At 34.1% G+C, this 21,140-nt stretch overlaps 1 protein-coding gene across 1 annotated transcript; it reads left to right on the forward strand.

Moving 5' to 3' along the window:
• The first annotated feature begins 15,033 nt into the window (after positions 1 to 15,033).
• On the forward strand, positions 15,034 to 17,899 carry LOC129926923 (uncharacterized). Its single transcript, XM_056033583.1, has 2 exons — positions 15,034 to 15,269; positions 16,385 to 17,899. The coding sequence occupies exon 2, from the start codon at positions 16,524 to 16,526 to the stop codon at positions 16,962 to 16,964; it is 441 nt and encodes a 146-aa protein (XP_055889558.1). The 5' UTR covers positions 15,034 to 15,269; positions 16,385 to 16,523; the 3' UTR covers positions 16,965 to 17,899.
• The last annotated feature ends 3,241 nt before the right edge of the window (positions 17,900 to 21,140 follow it).

Raw genomic sequence — 21,140 nt, forward strand, 5'->3', positions numbered from 1 at the left:
AAAATTAGTTGTGTTGGTCTTTGCTCAAATAATACTCAATTAGGTTCTAGTGGACATAATTTAAAAGAAAATATGTTTTGCAAATATTAAAAATGCTACTTTTTAAAAAAAATTATTTCACAGAAGGTTGTTGATTTTCTCTTATGATAAATAATTCTTACTTGTTTTAAGAACAGCATCATTTTGAAATGTACTTTTTAAGATGTTTATTTTGTACTTTCTAAATTTCATTCGGTACCTTCTAAGATGATATTATTTTTACCTGTTTTTCAGATTGGGAAAATTTTAAAATCACCATTCATGAAATTCATGAATTATATATAATATGTTCCTATACTGCATTCTTGGTGCTGCTGTTTCTGGGAACTCAGTTGTCTTCATTTAAAAGTGTACATTTATTTAAAGGCATTGAAGGAGTTGTGAATGGACTGATTATGTTTTATGTATTAGGTAAGTTCTCTAGATTTTATGAAATTTTAAGTTTCATATGTTTCCCTCATAAATAAATATTATGATTTAACCTGAATGTCTTACAGTGCTGCAGTGATGACAATCTGAAATGCAAACCAAAGGGATGGGTAGCCAATTCTGTATGTGAAAATCAAAGTCCTTAAAATTTAGATCTTATTTCTTATAATTGTATTTCCAGTTTTTCTTTGAGCTGAGTACCGTCATTTATACTCTAGGCTAAATGTAATTACCAATGTGAATATGTCTTGGTATGTCCTGGGATAAGAACAATCAGTTATATTTTCAAGTCCAGCTTTGTAAGGGTTGAGGTTAGGCACATATTTATTTTAATCAAAACAGGAACGGAGCGGTACAAAAACTCGTTCGTACCTCAATCGGTCAGACTCTATCACTGCCACTTATTGATCAGGGAACATGAAATGCACCAAGATACCTATGTGTAGTCGCTGAATGAACTCTTTATGTTGTCTGTTGTATTTATGTGTATTTTTCTGTTGTGTTGTCTTTATATGAGAAAAGAGTCCTTGTAATCACAACAAATTTCCGTAAGGATCAATAAAGCAGTCTTAGTCTTAGTCTTAAAATTCCCAATGATATTTTTGATGTACTTTTTATCAGTATAATCAGCTATGTTAGTGTGTCCAGGTATGTTCTGGGCCGAGTGCAAATAGTTATGGGAGGAAGGTGTGAAAGGTTACTTCTCTCAGATGTGGAACTACATGGACATCACCATGTTGGCTTTGTATACTGCTGGCTACTCCACCGAAGGTGTGATCTATACAAAAACCAATGGATACTTTGCTGACAATCACCTGATTCACAATGAAGGTAAATATTTGTAGCCTACTTATTGACTTTCTCAGTGAAAATGAGCAACAACAAAAAATGTGTTTAGCGTAACAAAAGAAAAATGAACAAAAAGACAATGTTAAAAAACATTTTCAATCAAAATTAAAAAAAAAAAAAATCTACTGTTATTAACAATATCTTGCTAAGTGTGTGAACACTGAAAAAAAATGTTATAGTTTATAGTTATTTAAGAGAATTATGACCTTTTATAAAATTTACTGGTGGTAAATGCCTTTCAGGTTTTCAAATTGTTAGAAAAAAAATTCCGGCACCTGTTTGGCTGTTGAAATATACAGAATTATCGTTCAAAAATGCACTTATTTACATCAGATTTGCTACAAATACTGTCAACTTAGATATAACAATGTTTTGAATTTCTGAATAATAATTATTTTCCAAGTGCTGTAAATCTTTTCCACTATCTCAATACTCTACAAGGAACATCCAGCACTCAGTTTAGAGACAGCTCCATGCAGATTGTTGCATGAGTCTTTTTTATTGTGCTGATTTGAAATACATTTGCCCGTAGTTCTAATAAAGTCACAAGTTCTTTTGGGCTCATGTTTCCAATTTGGAAGGAGAAAAAATGCTATCTATGCACAATGACGAAGGAGTGTCATTTCAGTTTTGTTCATTTTCCCTTCTTCTGAATGCTTCACACAGTTCCAATTGAAACTGATATTGTCCTTCTATTCATTGTTTCAATGCATTTCTTGTCCAGAATAACTTTTTTAAAATGCCTTCAGTAAAGTGATAGTAAATGTTAAGGGAATAAGAATATATTGGGAAAAATAAATGCCTCAGGACTTTGTCAAAAATGTTGTGTTGACAGCCAATTAATTAGACCTGTTTCTAGAGTTAAACTTCAACACCATTTTTTGTGACATGTATTAAATGCTGAGGTTTTATGGTTAATTATAATAACCATTCAACATTTTTCATGTATTGTAGTCATCTCAACAGAACAGTGCTGAATATCAACAGTGGCTATTAATCAGTTTTGTAGACATCTAAAAAGCTTTAGATAATATCCATCAAAAATGGCTTTGGAAATAGAGAATATGTCATCCCTGAAAAATTCACCCTAATCCTTCAACATCTCTACAGCCAATGTAGCTGCTGCATTGAGTCAAGGAGGAACAACAGAGTTCTTTAACATTGAGACATCTTGTATTTCTTCCTCTTCCTTCTAACCACCAACTACAGAATGAACCAGACATCCTTCAGTGTCCCATGATGTGAACTGAATTGAATGATGGGCTTTACATTTGGGTCTACACAAAAATGTATACAAGAAATGATGGATAGACTAGTAGAGAGGCAACCAAAATTGGCCTCCTCATAAACTTGGATAAAACTAAAATTATGCAAGTGTCCCCATCAAATTGGTCACTGAAAGCTTGAACAGCTAGATAAGTTCACATACCTAGGCAGCATCATAGCAAATGATGGGGATGCCTATCATGATGTAACATGCTGAATAGGAACGGCTTGGGCCATTTTCCAAAGGTTACAACCTATTAAGTCTGCCACTCTAGAATTGGCTTGATTAGCCACACCAGATTCTGCCCTGTCTCAAGATTAAACCAAAACCAGTGACTCATTTGGGCGCATCCATTGCCTTTCGAGACAAAAAGGAGCCACACAACCTATTAGGACAAGACAAGCTATTAGTTTAGTGAAAAAAAATCCACCATATTAAACACAATCATCATCTCAATAGTCACATATCCATATGAGACATGGGAGTCAACAGCCAAGGTCAAGAAAAGGCTAAATGTGACTCAGCAAAGTGGCTAACATGGCTCAGATATCATGCTGGAATACTCATTTAGCATGCTTACCTCAAACTTTAGACGTCAGAAGGAAAAGAGTTTACAGGGGACTACAAGCTAAGACTATTTAGTTTTATACCCTTCAGTATACTTGTCAACTTGTCATAGTTATCTATGTTGAATGAGCTACCATATAAAACATTTTGTAACTTTTTTTTTCTTTTATAAATGACATTAGAAATAAGCCAAGACTTTTATTCTTAATTAGTACATTTATGAGGGGAGGGAAATGTTGACAATCCTAAAGATCAGGTAATTTATTTTTTTTTGGGGGGGGGGGGGGGGGCTTGTAAGCAGACTAGAAATGTTTTATCCAATCCCTTGGTGAGAGAATATAAATTGGCAAAAAGCAGTTCTTTTTAAAATTCTGAAAGGGTGATGCTTTTGAAAATTTACATTGTTCATCATCACCTGTCTCTTGACTTTGATCATAGGGGTGACAGTTTGTGTAACCGAATCTCTCCATTTTTCTCAGTCAGCAGCTCTTCTTAGTAGGTTATCAAGAGAGAGGCCAGTCCATACTTTTACATTGTATAGATAGATTTTCTTCAGATGAACCTTTCTTTGTGCTCCAACCACTGTGCCTTGAAGAATAACTTTAGACTGTGAGTCATATCTTACAATATAACCAAACCAGCTCAGCTTTCGTCTCTTCACAGTATTGAGGAGTTCCTCCTTTTTGCCAGCCAGAGTGTTGACTTGTAACAGTACAAACTCATTTGTCTTTTTTTCCTGGTATCTGATACCCAACATTTTTCTGTAGCATTTACTCTCAAAGGTTTGAACTCTTCTTTCAGCCTCAGTGTTCAGTGTCCAACTTTTACAGTGTTAGTGTTTCATTAAATAGAAAAACAGGTAGAATATTATGTGCTTTAGAGCTTGATTCAGCAGTTATTATTTTTAAGTTATTTAAAATTAGCTAACTTTTTTTCATCACCAGATAAATTAAACTTCAAATTCACATGGGTATAAAACTTTGTTGGGCTTAAAGTAGGAGAGTACAGGTTAGAGGATAAAGGTTAATCCCTTCATTTTGAAACAAAATTTTTAAAAATTAATTTACACAAATTAATGGAATTGTTTTTTGTTACATCAAAACAAACCATGCATAATAAAAGAGATGTGCATTATCTTTTCTTAGAGATTACAGATGCTGTTTAAAAGAGAAACTAATTACATCCTATGTTATTCATTTTGCAAGCTGAATAAATTTTTTTTTTCTTTAAAAATTTGTTCATATTTACTTGCTAATAAATATGAAGAGACCAAGTTAAGAAATTTTTTTTATTATGCACATATGCTGGACTACTTTCATTAAAATATTTAGCATAAACAGATCTACATATGTTCCACTTACAGTAAAGTTGGTGATGACAAGGATTTGAAGGAAACCAGAGTTAATTTCAGACTAGTTTACAACTTATTACTTGATTAATTTTACAATTACACATACTTGATTATGCTACTTAGTTTATTACATATTTTATCAATAATATACCTCTGTTTATTTTGATTTATTTCAGATGAGTCCATACTAAATCCACAAATTTTATCTAAAGTTTTGTTTTCTGTTGCCAATGTTATGAGTTTTGCAAGAATAGCGTACATCCTTCCAGCGAGTGAGGCGTTTGGGCAGTTACAGATTTCTTATGGGCGGATGTTACAGGTAAAAGTTGCAGGTAAAAAAATGTAACTAGTCTTGGGAAAGGTAATCTTAGAAATCTCTGGCCCTTGTGCAGCCAAACATTCCAGGCTTGAATAGTTCTCATTAGCCACACGAGAATGCGCAAAACTACAGTGCCATCATCGTATCATAATAGACAAATATGTAATTAATCTCAGTCTAATCATTCAATACACAAGGGTCTTAACAATGCCTGCTTCAAATGACCCCAAAGCTTTGTCGCTGCAATACAAAAGAAAGTGTGCAATTCTGAGATCTTTGCTGAGAAAATTTTAGGACATCCTCATACTTGTCTAGAAATGTCTGGAAACTTGAGGCTCAAGGAAATTTTAAGGATTACATGTTAGCTTCTCTCTGGCCTGTAGAGAGTATGTCCTAACCATTAGCACAATGTAAACAAATATTATGGGATCCCGTGCTACAGCACCAGCCTGCATCCTCATTGACGATAACAAGCTAGATGCCATGAATGAAGTTTGCAACCTTGGATCTACAATTCAAGATGACCTGTCTCTAGAAGAGGAGATAAAAAAATTCATAGGAAAGGCTGCACAAACCTTTGTTAGACTCAGAGCAAGAGTGTGGGAAAACCAGAGGCTCACTACAGCAACCAAAACTGAGGTCTACAAGGCATTTAATCTGAGCACACTACTGTATCGCAGTGAGCCATGGACTACTTATACGCTGCCTCCAAAGGATCTTGAAAATTTAATGGCAAGAGAGAGAGTGCTATTCTGAGATCCTTGCGCAAACAGGTCTCTTCAGTATCTCTACAGTCCACAGATAATGCTGCCTGCGCTGGCTTGGTCGTGTTTGCCAGATGGAGAATCCTGCATCCCAAAAGTCTTTCTCTACAGGCAACTTGCGTCTGGCTCAAGAAAAACTGGTCACCCCCCACCTCCGTTACATGGATGTAATCAGATGAGACCTCAGAACAGTGAACATTGATACTGACCATTGGAAAGACAGCCCTAGACTGCACTACGTGGAGATGGTGACCAAGAAAGCTAATGAAAGCAAAAAAACATGAGCCACAATTTAATATTACATTACATGTCACTATTAGCTATGCAAATCAACTTCCTTGCACTAGGACAGAAACAGAAGCGGCCACCATTTTCCTTCATATTGCACTTTGGGCTAGGGATTCTTGGCCAAGGCACAATATGACAAGATTTAATCATGATGATATGAAGAATTTGAACACTAGCCGTTATTATAATAACAACATTAGTCTATGTTAATTTAACTTGAGCCAACTTTAATGAACTTAATTAACTAGTGTGGTAAATATTTTAAGCTAGTTTTTACTCCACAGGATGTTGGCAAGTTTATCTTCATCTATTTCACAGTCATGATTGCTTTTATATGTGGACTAACAAGCTTATACAGTATTTCCAAGAACGAGAATTTTGCTGGGTAGAGTCATTTTACTTTCATTTTAGCTTACATTGTGAAGGTATTTTATATTTAATCAATGGATATTTTAGCGAAGATAAATCATTTCAGTTTACATAGACATACTCAAAATAAAAGGAATGTTTTTCAGCAAGTCATCTTTAACCTTAAAATTTAATTTCTTAATTTGAATGGGTACTTCTCTTTCATTTTGACATTCTTCTTCTTCTTCTAGCCAGCTTTATTGCTGCTGAGCTGTGAGCTCTTTTGCAGACTGTGCCAAGGAAAAATAGTGTTCTGTTTTCTTCAGTTGTTCAGCACTGCCGTACAGGGTGTTGGTTACGTTGGGCTGTAGTGGAAGTAGGGTCTGCCTAAGGTGGATTAGGAAGGTTCATTCAAAGAGGATATGGTTTACGGTTTCATAAGGATGGCGTAGTGTCTACAATGGGGGAGTGGTGTGGAATTTATTTTGTTCAGATGATAATTTAACAGAGGTGTGTGTCCTGTTCTTAGTTGAAAAATTGAACATTTTTCTTTGCGGGGGAAGAAGTTAATACTGTCCAGTTTGTTAGGCATAGTCATTTCTTTGTACATGGCTCTGCCTGTGTTTCCTGATGCCCATTGGTTGATCCACTCCTCTTTGTGATTGTTGACTAACATTGACTTTAAAGTGAGGTAGTTAATAGGTCTATCTGGTTGTTCCATAGATGAACCTGCCTTTGATAGCTTATCTGCCTTTTCATTTCCTATGATGTCAATTTGTCCAGAGATCCACTGTAGTGTGATATTGATATTTAATTTTGATATCATCTGATGGATTATCACAATGAGTGTTGTCAACTCTCTTGGGCTGTTTGAGGTGCTGCTGTTAAGTACTTGCAGAGTGGATTGGGAGTCTGTAAAGACAACAATATCTGATGGTGATTCATTTTGACGTAAACTTGTTGTTTTTTTGTATACACTAATATATTATTATTTTATTATTTGTGCTAATTAAATAAGTAAATTTTCTTGTCTTTTGGTGCAAATCTAGTTATTTAAATTAATTAGGCTTGAATTCTACGTCTTTTGTTTTCCTGGCTGATTCAGGCAAACTGTTTCATCTGGAAAGATAGAGTAGGATACATATTTGTCATTGCATTCGGTAAGGTTACTCATTTCAGACCTTGCAATCAGTGGTTGCAGCTAATGTAAAGCCCATCTGTTTCTCAAGTTATTTTGTCATAGCAGCAATTTTTTAAAAATCTTTTGGTCACTTCTTTGAGTGTTTGATTAGGTTTAAATGAGTCTTTTCCTGTTGTTTCATTTTTCTTACATTTATGACCATAAATAAATGTATGACCATAGATTTTTATTATTTTCCTTAGTGGTTATAATTTTATACATAGTCTCAACTAAGTTTTGGATCAGGTGTTTCATTTTAATTTAAGGTGCTTTTTTTTATGCCCTTTTTGAATCTTACTTTCTTAAATCAGAATTTTCATATTTTGTTTGATAATCTTTTTAGTTGTATTAAATTGTCCATTTTGTTGATATGAGTTTCAATGCTACTCTAGAGGACATCAACTTTTTTTTTAATTGAGTGTTGAAAGTTAAACCACTAGTTAAGATATTTAAGTTTACTAGATGGATGATATATGAAATTTACTTGTTGATACTTCATTTACTAGACTTAACAGGAAATAATTTATTTCCAAATGTACTGACAAATATTTTATTTGCTGACCAAAGACTTTTTATTCAGTCTCTTAGAGACCACTGGGACATTGTTCTGGGCTGTCTTTGGTATGGGAAACTCTCAGCTATTAAAGAAGAAACAAATAGCAGTCAGGATAATGGTGACTCAGAGATAACAGACAGTGAGCTGCTGAAAGTCATTGAGGTGGTTGGCTACATTTTGTACGGAGTTTACATTCTTGGTGCTGTCGTGGTTCTGATCAATATGTTATGATCAATATGAGTAATACCTTTGAAGACATTCAGGTTTGTTTCATGTTATGGTGTAAGCATTAAGTAAAAGTCAGTATTTATATATCATGTTTTCACTCAAATATTCTTTACCTATCAATGCATCCTTCAGATTTGTTAATTATTACATCGTAGTCCAAACCTCCTGCAGGATGGCAATGGGCAGTGTTTGACAACAGTATAGATTACATACCACACAAATAGATAGCCATCCAAAGTGGTGGGGTGAATGTCTCTGGTGATTGAGAATTCAATATAGTTGGAAAAGTTTTTTAAAACATTTGCAAGATCTCTCACAATTGGTGGAGGGCAAAAGATTCAATGATTTGACGCACCCTACTATTAGCTATGGATGATGTTTGATTATGAATGCTAGATATTTATCATAATTGTGGAAAAAATATTGTTGATTGTTGCCTTTTCTCCTTTATGTTGCCATCTTTTTACCAAGTTGTATATTTTTCAGAAAAGTGAAGACTGTGAGTGGAAGTTTGCCAGAGCCAAGCTTTGGATTTCTTTCAAAGAGCAAGGGACAACACTCCAAATACCTTTTAATATCATTCCAACACCTAAATCTGTGGTGAGACTATTTCGATGGTTTCAGGAATGTATTTCTTGTCAATCAGTAAGTCTGTTTGTCACTTTTACTAAAATTGCACTGTTGGTAAATAAAATTGTTATTAAACATGGACATTATGTCAAATGAACATCGAGTGGGTAGAACATGCAATTTTACTGCATTTCTTTGTATGAATATTGTTCTATTATAAATTTTCAAATTAATTTCTTAGTCATTCACAATAGAAAGTTCAGTAACAAGTTAATGCTTTAGAAAATACTAACACATATTGCAAAAGCTAGAGGGTATGGCAAAAATTGGTTTAAAAAAATAAGTACAATTTTCTTTCTTTATGCTTCTTTTTTTTTATTTGAAAATATTCTTACAAAAAAGGAGCAATGCAAAATGATGTTCTCTTTAGGACTGAAATGGATTGTCTTTTTTTTGTTAATTATTGCAATGCAAATAGAAATTTGAACAAATTATATTTAAAATAAATACATAACAAATTAAAGGTGTGTATTTGTGTATTACACAATTTGAATAAGTTTATTCTTTCAAAATTTTCTCAATCCTGCTTTTTATCTTTTAGACTAAGCTTGTTTTTTTTTTTTTAGAGTAGACCAATCCTCCTCATCAAACTAGATTTGAAACCAATCTTTTGAAGTAGTCTAAGTAAATTGACATATCTTTTTTTCTAGTGTTTCAAAAGTCAGTGCAAAGAAAGATTCCCATTCAGTATTCAATATTTGTTCTACAGGATTTTTTTCATTGCCCAGACAAGACAGAAGAAAACAAAAATTGAATGACAGTAACATTTTACTGAAATCAAAAAGGGAAAATTATTTTCTTCCTAAGTTGAAGAGAAAAATTAAAACCTTCTTGTTTAAAACTTATTTCTCTGCATTTTGTCAGTTATGTTCTAATTGAGCTTAAAGTATGTTTGTTAACAAAGCTGAATAAATTATATTATTACAATTATCTTAAAGCATTTTTTTAATATCTAATGCTATTTCATTGTTTTTTGTATTGCATTGAAAGAGAAAGTTTTTAGAAATAGAAATGGCTTTGTTCGTGAAATAGCTGTTACATAGGACTGTTTCACTAATCTCGCATTCCCTGTGTATCAGTCCCTCCATAGACCTTCTATAGTTCTTTGAAGTATATTTCATAATAAGGTATATAATCTCTTTTCAAAGTAGGAAGGATTAATTTTTCTGTACGCTAGAGAAAAGTATCAGCTTTAGGTCTTTTAGTTTTAGAAATTGGCCTAATTAGGTAGGTAAAAGTTTTTGATGAACTCTCTTATACAAAGGCTCAGTGGCTGTATGATATGTAACTTATCTTATCTTCTTATCTTATATGATACAGACATTACTTAAAAAAAAAAGAAGATGTTTACGTCCTATGCATCATGCATTTAGTCATGCATTGGTAAAATTCTATAATATTGGCTTAAAAACAGACATAAATGCAGTAGTCATTGACTAGATAGAAGCTTGGGATTGAAAAAGTTCTCAAAACTCCTCAACAGTTGCAGAGTAGCATTTAGTACTACTTAAACTAATCAGTGTGAAATTTCAGCAACTTAATTTTACTGTAGTCTAAAGTCTAAAGTTGTATGCATTAATTTTTCTATTCTAGTCTAGAAGTGAATCAAACAAGGAGGACAAAAAACCAAATGAACTAGAATATAAGGTAACTTTTTTTTATTTTAAAAATTTAGCCAAATCCATTTTCAGCATCTCACAATTTTAGTTTACTTACTTAGACTTAGGTCCTCCCGCGCCGTTCGGCGCATTGGGCGGCAAGCTGTCTCCATAATGATCTGTCACTGGCAATGTCTGAAGCCTCCTCCCATCTGGTGTCCACTGTTCTGAGGTCCTCCATGAAGGTGTGTCGCCAGGTAATACGAGGACGTCCCTGTTTGCGCTTTCCTCGTTTTGGCTTCCAGGTTATCGCAACTCTTGGTGTGCGTAATTCATTTTGACGTAGAACATGTCCCGCAAACCTCATGCGACGCTCAGTCACAACCTCACTAAGTGTTCGACTCCCAGTTCGGCATAGGATTTCCTTGTTTGAGATCCGGTCTGTGTAACCGACTCCCAAAATCCGTCTCAGCCATCTCTGTTGAGCCACATTTAGTCTTTTCTCAATTTTGACAGATGACTTCCACGTCTCACATGCATATGTAGCAGTTGGAATGACGATTGTGTTGAGAAGGTGTATTTTTGTCTCGAGTCCAATGGCTTGGCTAGTCCAAATAGGCTGCAGCCTTTGGAAAATGCTCCCTGCCTTTCCTATTCGACATGCTACATCATGGTAAGCATCTCCATCATTTGTTATGATGCTGCCAAGGTACGTGAACTTGTCCAGCTCTTCAAGCTTTGACTCGCCAAGTCTGATGGGGACACCCTTTGCCTTATATCCCACTCGCATAATTTTAAAAAAAATTTTAGTTTATCAAGATTTATTTTAATATATTTTATTTTTCAACTTTTTAAATTCTAATTGTGATTTGAGTTCATTGAACCTCAGTTTTAATAAATTGAAGCTAATAAAACATTTTCTTATTTTTTCTTAACTTTATTTGAATATCCAAATTTTTTAGTCTCAGTACCAGTAAAAGAAATTAACTTCATATTAAGCTGAATGTTTGCTGTTGTACTTAGAAGATATTAAATCTGTAAATGGTAAATCTTCACATACTTTACAATGTTATCTTTTGAATTAATTCCCTGATCAGGCAATCATGCATCGTGTGGTCCTCAGATTTGAGAAAAAAGGAGAAAGTATCAAAGATGGTATACTTTGAATTCTACTAATCCTGCTAAGCTTTACTCAGTTTAAAAATCTAATTTATGTGCTATTATTATGGTTCGACAAATATTTTTTTGTTTGTTTGCTATGCTCAGATTTACTAGACACAAGACACTAAAGAAGTTATCTATCAACTATACTCAATGTATGGACGACTTGCAGCCAGACTAGAATTATAGAGAAAGATGTTTTTCTGCTGGCTAAACATGGATGGGTATGTTTGTCTGTCTTTCATTATGCCTATGTAAAAAATAATTGTTTTATAAATTGCCTAAGAAATAGGGATGTATCTATAGAAAATAAAATTATTTGTATATTCTTAAAACATTAATGATAGTTAACATGCATGTACAAAATTCAAAAGTTATGTAAGTAAATAGTGTGAATCAGTGATTAGATTTCACACAAGAATTTGAATTTTGTTGGGAGAAAGTTTCTTCATGACCAAAATATTTAGTTGTGTGGAGATGCTCTTCGGTAAAGAAGCTCAAATCATTGAGTGAGTGCCAGTGGTGAAATTATGCAATTATTCTAGCGCTTTGTTCATTAGTTATGTCAGGCTGCCTTATTGTTCACTCAAAACCTTGTGACTTAAATCTATATGCTACTAATCACGTTTGGAATATTAAAAATGTTAGACGGCATCCTGTCTAATTATCTCTCTCGTTTCTGACCTTTTGAAAAGTCATTTATAATAATGATAATAAGCAGCACTTATATTTTCCAATAGAATCTTTTTTAATTTTTTTTACTTCTGTGTATAAAAAAATTAAAAACTATCCAACATTTATTGGCTTACCCTTTCTTTGAATGAAAAATGTATATGGAAGTGTTTAAAAATAAATGAGAATCATTTGGTTATTATGTTTGTTTTTTCCATTTCTGTTCAGGAACCAGAAGTAAGTCCAAATCATTCCTCGTTGTATTACTCACGGTCTGTTCCATCACATCCAGGCAATGAAGGAATAAGATCTATGATGTCAGACAACAACAAAGATCCATTTCTGTTCAGAAGAAGATCTTATTACCATGAACGCCCTAAGGCTAGGGTAAGTTGTGATAAAGAATTATACAATTATATATTATATATAGCATGGAGATGGTTGGTGTTGGGGGTATTAATGACCACTTGGTGTTAGGCTTGGGCCCCCCCCCCCCCTGAGAGATGAGTACACACTATATCAGGATAGCACTAAGAGGTAAACTGTAAAGAATATTAAGATAATTTTTGCAATGAATAGTGAGGCATGTTAAACAATGTTATACAGGCCGTTAGTTTGTCAGAGCTCATACTCATGCATTGATCTACTTCAAATTAAGCACCAATCATAATTAAAGGGTGAAATATAATTTACAAAGATGATTAAAACATGTTTTTTAAATTGTTCATTTTTTTTTTTTGCGCAATTCAGCAGTCACTATACTTATTCAGTTCATGGATGCTGGGGGAAAATTTCCCTACAACTAATTAGTATTTTTTCATCTCTGAATATGTCTTAGTTTGTTTTTTTTCCCCATCTTTGGGTATGTCATAAATAAGGCTTTGAATACATAGCAATAGATTGTCTAGTCTTTCTTCATACAGCTATTGTCAGCTCCTCCCTTTTAATATCTCTTCATATGAAATATAATAATAATAATAATAATCTTTATTGTCCGTATGGAAATTTGTCTTACAATTTGTGCATTACACAAATGCATTGTGAATAATGGTATTGAGAAAAGGATGAAGTTTTATGATCATCCTAAAATGTTGTTACTTTAATCTCTTTGATTGTAATAGGAGATATATATATACAAGAAAAAGGTATCCAAAAACAATTAGCTAATAACCTTCTGGACCTGATAGTATTCCTGCTATATTACTCAAAGAACTTTTTCAGGCATCAAATAATCAGGGTGGAGTACCAAGGAACAGGAAAGAAGCTAATGTCACTCCCCAATTTAAAAAAGGAGATAAACTAACAGACCAGTATCAGGGTAGGATTGGGGCCATGAACTACATGAAGACAATTTTGGAATAGAGGAAAAGGGGAAGGCACTTCAAGGGGGAAACAAAGTCATATGGAGTGTGTTGAAAGTTGTCATTCAAATCTTGTAATTAAATTCTTCATATGTTTATAGGGAGACTAATCACATATTTTTTTTATTGACTAATTTTGTTAGCATTTATGTTAATTTGTGACTCCCATGTGTTTTGTTTTACATCTTTTGGAAGTTCCTCTTCTTCTTCTTCTTATATAATACAATTTCCTTTAGAAATGAGGATTATTACATCATAGCCCAAACCTCCTACAGGACTTAGAGGATGGCAGCGGGTAGAGTTCAAACTTGTAATCATCATGATGACAGTCCAGAGCACGTACCACACAACCAGGCAGCTGTCTGCATAGAACTTAAGTGTATATTTAAGATTGGGCTAGCTTTCTGGAGTCATATCAAAAAATTGCTGCAACACATAGCATCCAAAGGTTTTTAGAACATTTTTAAGAATATTTCTAAGGAAAAGATACAGCTTATTTTGTATTAACACTAGCAATATTAATTTTGTCACCTGAAAGACCATGTCTTAATTTTAATAGAATCTAGTTGAATAAAATGAATACTTTTGACAATGATAATATTCTGATAGCACAGAAATAACAGTGGTAATCTTTTAGTTGTCTCCAATGACCAGGTAGGTCTTTTAATAATACTTAAAATACTTGATAGTATTTTATAGATTTTAATTAAATGACCATGGTAATCATTTGATTTTGCCTTAGTGATTTTGTTCATAGTGACTATGACAATTTTTCAGATTTTTGTCTGTCCCGTAGAGATTCATTTCGAGTTTGGCCCCAACAGGCAGATATAGCGTAAGTTAAATCTGTTATGTGTTCACTGATTGAATATGTTTTGTGATTAGATGTGGCAAATTTTGCAGGTCGCAATTGGGTCTGCATGGTCATGTGAAATACTGCACTCATCCTTAATCTTCGGAATCGAAGAAAATGCAAATATTGAGTTGAATGTGATGAGTTAAATGCATTGTTTTGTTCAGTTGTAATATATTTATTGTGTTATTAAACACATTTTTACTTTGCAAGGCTATAGCTTTTTCTGTATTGTTTTGTTTTATTAGCTTAATGTTAAGCTGATAATTTTGAATAGATCAAGCCTTTTTTATAAGTGTATTTATACATGTTTACTGGTTTTATTTTTTATGTTTTTTTAAATATTAATGGTATCACACAAATTAAATTATAAACTTAATTTAAATTATTTTTAAGGATTTATCTTTTCCTAATACATTTTTTAGTTCAGAAATAAAATGCCATAAATGCCTCTAAAAGTATAATTACATGTTTATTATTAATTTAGTTCTTTTAAGGTTGAATTTTTTTATTTTTTTTTTGTAATTGACCTGCCAGAAAAAATAATTCTGTCAAATATTCTTTTCAGTTTGAACCAAAGAGTTGGAGGAAGGTCACGCGAGGACAGTTTCCGACACAAGAGTTACAGCACTAGTCCTCGGTGGAATCAAGGGGTCATTAAAGAATCATCCCTTGAAGATCAAATCAATACAAAGCACTGAACAGCAGGTCACACCTCTAGCATCTGATACCTACCATGTCAATAGCAATGTTCGCAAGGACTTCTTTAGTTATCCAAACATTGATGCACCCTTTGGGCCACACTCTGGGTAAACTACATAGATAGTTTATAATTAGATTTAACATTTCTTATTGTGTGTCAAAGTGCTCTTTGCTTTACTATGTAGGCTAAAATGCTCTCGTGAAATTATTGAAAACCAACTTGAGGTTTAACTATTGTTCTTTTGATTCAGTAAATGGTTGCCTGATAGGAAAACTAATGACTTGGTAGAAGTTAAGTCTCTAACATGCTTAATTGAACTATAATAGTGCGTCTCATATGCATAGGACATAATTACCTTCACCATAAGATTTACATATACTGCCAAAATCTGGACTTTAAGTTGATCATTGCTCATTGTTTTTTAAACTATATGTATAACTTAGGTGAGGTAGCTGCAATCAGTTAATTGCGTTTAGACCCTGCAGTTCTCCCCCTTTCTCTATGACCTACCTAGACTTGGCTAGGTAAATAAACCTTAAACCTAATCCTAAACTATTCATTGTTTGTTGTAGCAGAAATTTTCAGCATTTCTAAATCTCCTTTGATTGTTAGTCATTTTTATTCATACATTCACTATTTTTATCCTGTATCATGGAGCAACCTTAGTTTAATCCAGCTAGGCTGTAGAATTAAAATCTTCATCTTGGAAGGTTCAACAAAATAAATCTAAAACATCAGATTTATTTGATTAAAATAACTGATTCACCTTTTTGTCCACTACAAAATTACAGACCTGCTGTAATCGCTTTTCTGTTTTTTTAATGGAGCATGGCTAAAAAAACCAACTCAAAAGCAAAATTAGTGCCTTTAAATATAGGCCTATATGTGACTAAGAGTAAGATCATAGATTACCCTACTAATCTATGCAGTGTTAATATATTTTCTAAGAACTATATTTAATTTTTAGTAGCTTAATTCCAAAGTCAGCTTACACCAAATAGTTTTAATACTATTTTAATTAATAGCCAATAGTATTTATATTGTGTATATTTGCTTGACAAATGACCAACAATGGATTGGATGATTACCTTTGGTTTATTTAAAACAATAACATCACCATATACAAATATTTATTAAATTCATCCATCTTTCCCTTTTTTTATCATTTGACAATTTGTGCCTTATTTTTAATTATTTTTAATTAATTTCTTTTTTTCATAGAGAAATATCTCAAGCTCATACTTTTGCTGAGTACCATGAAACTAAACAGAAACGAAAAGAGGCCATCGAGAGTCTGGTTTTGGATGTCCATCAAATTCCTTTTACTAAACTTGATACTGAACCAGTTGTACCAGAGGAAATGTGCAGACCATCGAATCCTAATTCCTCTGCACTGCCAGCTGATAACAATGTGGAGTCTACTTTCCCAATGAACAGAACCAGAACAACTTCTGCTGGTGATACATGTACAACTCCAAAAAGCATATTGAAAAATGACGTAGCTACTTTCAATCCTGGACATGATAGTGACAATGAAGATCAGTATGCAGCAAAAATTTCGAGTGTTTCTCTAAAGCACGTCTATCCCAGACAAGGGAAAGCACTTGGATTTAACACATGTAAGAGTAATAACCCTGTTTTCCCAAAATGTTCAGAGCAAACGTTTAGCCAGTTGGAACCAATCAAACCACCTCTAAGGGTCATTCGAAAGCTGGGTCATGTTAACCACGTTTATGTCCCGGATCGAATGTCAATTGAAGGAAGATCAATCAGATTCATGTGTCATCCAACCTCAAATTAACATTAAGGGACATGCCAATGCTATAAGCACTGAATCACAAATATTTTATACCAAAGTTCCAATGGAAACAAAAATAGTTTGTGACGAGAATACTGGTCTGACTTCTGGTCAGAATTATTTTGCAAAATTAATTCCTGAAGTTAAAGAATGACAGTCACAAGATGAAATGTCAAGGTTATCAGATACACATTTCTTTCAGCCAGTACAAGACGGTAGTTCTACAGATAATAAAACAAACATTGCTACAACTTCTGATCAATCAGCTGAATTTTCAGAAGAAAGAACCGACTAACAAAGAATATGAAGCTGTTATGCATACATCAGAACCTAATTCTAATATGATTAGAGATGCTACTGAAAAGCATGATTCTATACCTGCTGCCAAGCATTCTTGCTTTGTGACTACATCCAGAGAAAGTAACATATCAATCTCAGATTCTGACTTGTCATTTTCTGCATCTGAATATGCCTCACCGTCTATCTCAAGGTACCCCTATTATTCATATAATGCGGGTCTAAATCTACTGCCCAGTCCAGATTTCACACCAATGGTCATCCCAGCACTGGCAACAAATCTCCAGCCCTTCCCTCTTCCAACACAAGGAAATGACAGTTTTGTTCAGAGGTGTATGCCAATGGGAGTGCAGGAAACTAGCAGTGTTGATATTGAGAAGGAAAATACAAAGCGAAAATCTTCTAGTGGGAAAAAAAGAAGTTTAGTTTCTTTTGTCCGGGGGCGGCGCTCTGACAAAATGAAGGGAAAATTAGGAGAAGAGAAACCTATTCGAAGTGTTTCACTGAATCGTTCTAGTGGCAGCTCTAGACGTGAGCGCTTGAGAACTCTTCAGACTCAAAGAAGTAAAGAAGTTTGATTAGAACACAAGAGACAAATGCTTTCTTATTGCATTTTATTTTTAATGCTAATATTTTATTGATGTTAGAGTTAGATAAGTTACTACAGTACACACTTTAAATTGTTACCTGGAAAATGTGGTCCAGAAAGCATCCATATTTATATTTTTTTAGATTAACATATTTTGCCCCACTTTTCATTCAGTCCACTCTGATACTTTTGACTTCCTCTTCACCATGATGAGCTAAGCCTATAAAGAATTGCCCCCCCCCCCCCCGTTTTTTTTTTCCCAAGCCTCCCCCTTCTCTGAGTTTTTGTTTAGGTTTTGTTTTGTTTTGTTTTGTTAGTTTCAGAAGTTTTAGAAGTGAAGATTATGGGGATGGAACAGTTGCCAACTCAGGACCATCATGATAAGCCACAAAGGATCAGGCAGTAGAATAGTTGACTTGTTCAAAATGTGTGAGAGTCATTAAATGAGGGACATGATTTCACTACCTATATATTTGTTTTGTTATTTTGGTTTAAATAATTGATTCAGTTTTGAAATAGGATGAAGTCATGGGAAGGGAAGGATTCAAACTGTGGAAGGATGCAGCCTTTTCTTTTTGACATTTATTCTTAGTATAAATTCTCAAATGTGGAATGTACAAATATAGGAATGTATAAACTTTGTATTTTTGTCTTCCTACAGCCATACTTGTTCCATCTAATAATGATATTAAAAGAAATCTTCAAGCAAATTAGTTTGTCACTTTTAACAGTCATTGTTTTTTATCAACATCAACAATTGGTCTGATTGGTTACATGATAATACTGTGTCTTTATTTATCATTTATAGTTTAAAAAGCTTTGTAGATATGTGCAAAGATAAACAAAAAAAATGAAGATATGATAAAATACAATTTCAAATATCCTATTTGTTACTGTGCTGCTTATTAATGACATGGGAGTCATTAATTCTGTTATTAGTGTTACATAGTTTTAACTCATATACCTGTAAGTTAACCTGATTTAAAAAAAAACAAACCTAGAGAGTGTGGGGACTTTGTGTCTGTTGCTTGCCATGAGCTTCAAATGCATTGAACAACTTTAAAAAATAAACGTAATTATGAAACAGCTACATGGCTATCTCATGAAATCAATGGCTTAAAACTATAACTTTAAAAAACCTAACACTGTTTAAACTTGAATATTCTGTATATTCCCCCCTCCTCCTCTACCCAATCTGATTATAGACTGTAATAAAATTGATGACAAGATTTAAAGATTTTTTTCTTCAATTTAATAATTCAATGGTAACACACACACACACACACACTTTCCCACTGTCCCGAAAACCGCGTTGAGGCACAACGCTACCAGACTGTCTAGAGACTAGATCGAGTGTATAACCTATAAGAGACGTTGAATAAAGTTATCACACTTAAAGTTACACTTACAATAATGGATATACAGAGATCGAGGGAAAGACCAAAAATAAGCATACCGTACTGGGAACTAAATAAACTCAATAACAAGTATCACATAAATAAAAGCAAAAGTAACTCAAGTACAAACGGTACCTGATGTAATTATAACAATCCAAATCGTTTACATAGGGTCAATCAAACATAAAATATGGAAGATCCATAAAAGATATAAACCCGTTAAACTTGGCATCCGCTGACATGAGAAAACGCTGGAAGAGTAACATCAGCTTCCAAGTAAAATAAAAACTTTTTCTTTAGAGATTTCGCTATTCCCAATAAGCAGTAAAAGTTGGACTGAACGTTGAGCCTGAGAGAAGAATTCAAGCCTTCGATTGTGAATGTGTAGTCGAATGAATGTGTACTTTTACAAGTCAACACTCTGGCTGGCAAAAAGGAGACATGTTTCAATACTGTGATGAGACGAAAGCTGAGCTGGCTTGGCTATATCGTAAGACATGACTCACAGCAAAAGCCATCCATCAAGGTAGACTGGAGGGAGCACGAAGGGTCGTCTTAAGAAACGCTGGCCGAACAATGTAAAAGAAGGGACCGGCCTCTCTTGATATCCTGCCAAGAACAGCTGCGACCTGGACTTGGTTTGATGAACTGTCACTGCACAGTCAGCACCCCTATGAGGAAAGTCGGGATAGATGATGATGAAATAATTTAACATGGTTAAAGTCTTTCACGGTTAACTTCAGCTCTTAGCAATGACACATTTTATATCAAACATTTACAACTTCATGCAAGTCAAAAGGCTTCGTACACATCAACAAATAACTTGACACAATAGCATTGATCTTATCTTATATAATACAGACGTTCCTTCAAAAAAGAATTAATGGAATGTGTGGCCAAGAGGCATTGTTGTGTTTACTGAGCGTCTTAAGGCATCACGGAAAACTTTCTCCCAGATACCCCTTCCCCCACTGGTCCACTAATGACATTGGACCATAGCGCTCTGAGCATGCCATAAGCATTAAATCTGCGCTATATAAAAGCTATTTTTAAAAATGAAAGCAATATAAAATCCTAGTTCTAGCCCGTCTCACTCTCAAAGTATCGTCATCTATAGTAAATAGGCCTACTTGGTAATATAGGCCTTAGTCAATCATCACAGGACGATTCGTGTACCTTCGTTTTTTTGTTTGTTGTTTTTTTTTGTTAAACATTTGCTGTAAGTTGAAAAAACCTACCGTCAGTAGAGTCAAATGTCTTGAGGATATAGGGTTTGTAAGATGCCCGACCAACAGACTTTTACTGTCAGACACCACCGTGTTTATTCCTTCTCCCTGTACTCTCAGATGGTAATGTTGATGTGATCCTCGTATATTACCCACACATAATGAAAATTACTTGAAATGCTTATATACATATGAGCTATACAGAGTAGGTCTCATAAAACTGGTCGTGTTGTATGCGGATTGTCGACACGTTGGTCCCCTGTCTTCCTGAAAGAGGTTTAGTCTAAAACAGTGGTTCCCAAACTTTTTTGTCTCGTAGACCCCTTGGAAGTCTTCTTAGACCCCCTGGGGGTCTATAAGACCACTTTGGGAATCACTGGTCTAAAACATAGCCTAATTATCTTCGTTTCTAAAGGAATGAAGGACAACTTTAAAGATATATAGGCCTGTGCCTAAATCCACTCTGTGTCAGCCGCCTATACTTCTCCAACGTATGCTAGGTACCTATTAGAGTGAAATAGACTCGGGGGCGTCTTAAAATCGTCACTGGGATTCGAACTCGAGACCCCAATGCATTCGGAAGCCAAGCGCGTTATCACTCGGCCACCACGCCCCCAGTGAAAACGTCTGTGTCTATCTTATCTTATATGATACAGACGTTTCTTCAAAA

This window comes from Biomphalaria glabrata, chromosome 6 (assembly GCF_947242115.1).
Source record: "Biomphalaria glabrata chromosome 6, xgBioGlab47.1, whole genome shotgun sequence".
NCBI classification, from domain to species: Eukaryota; Metazoa; Mollusca; class Gastropoda; family Planorbidae; genus Biomphalaria; species Biomphalaria glabrata.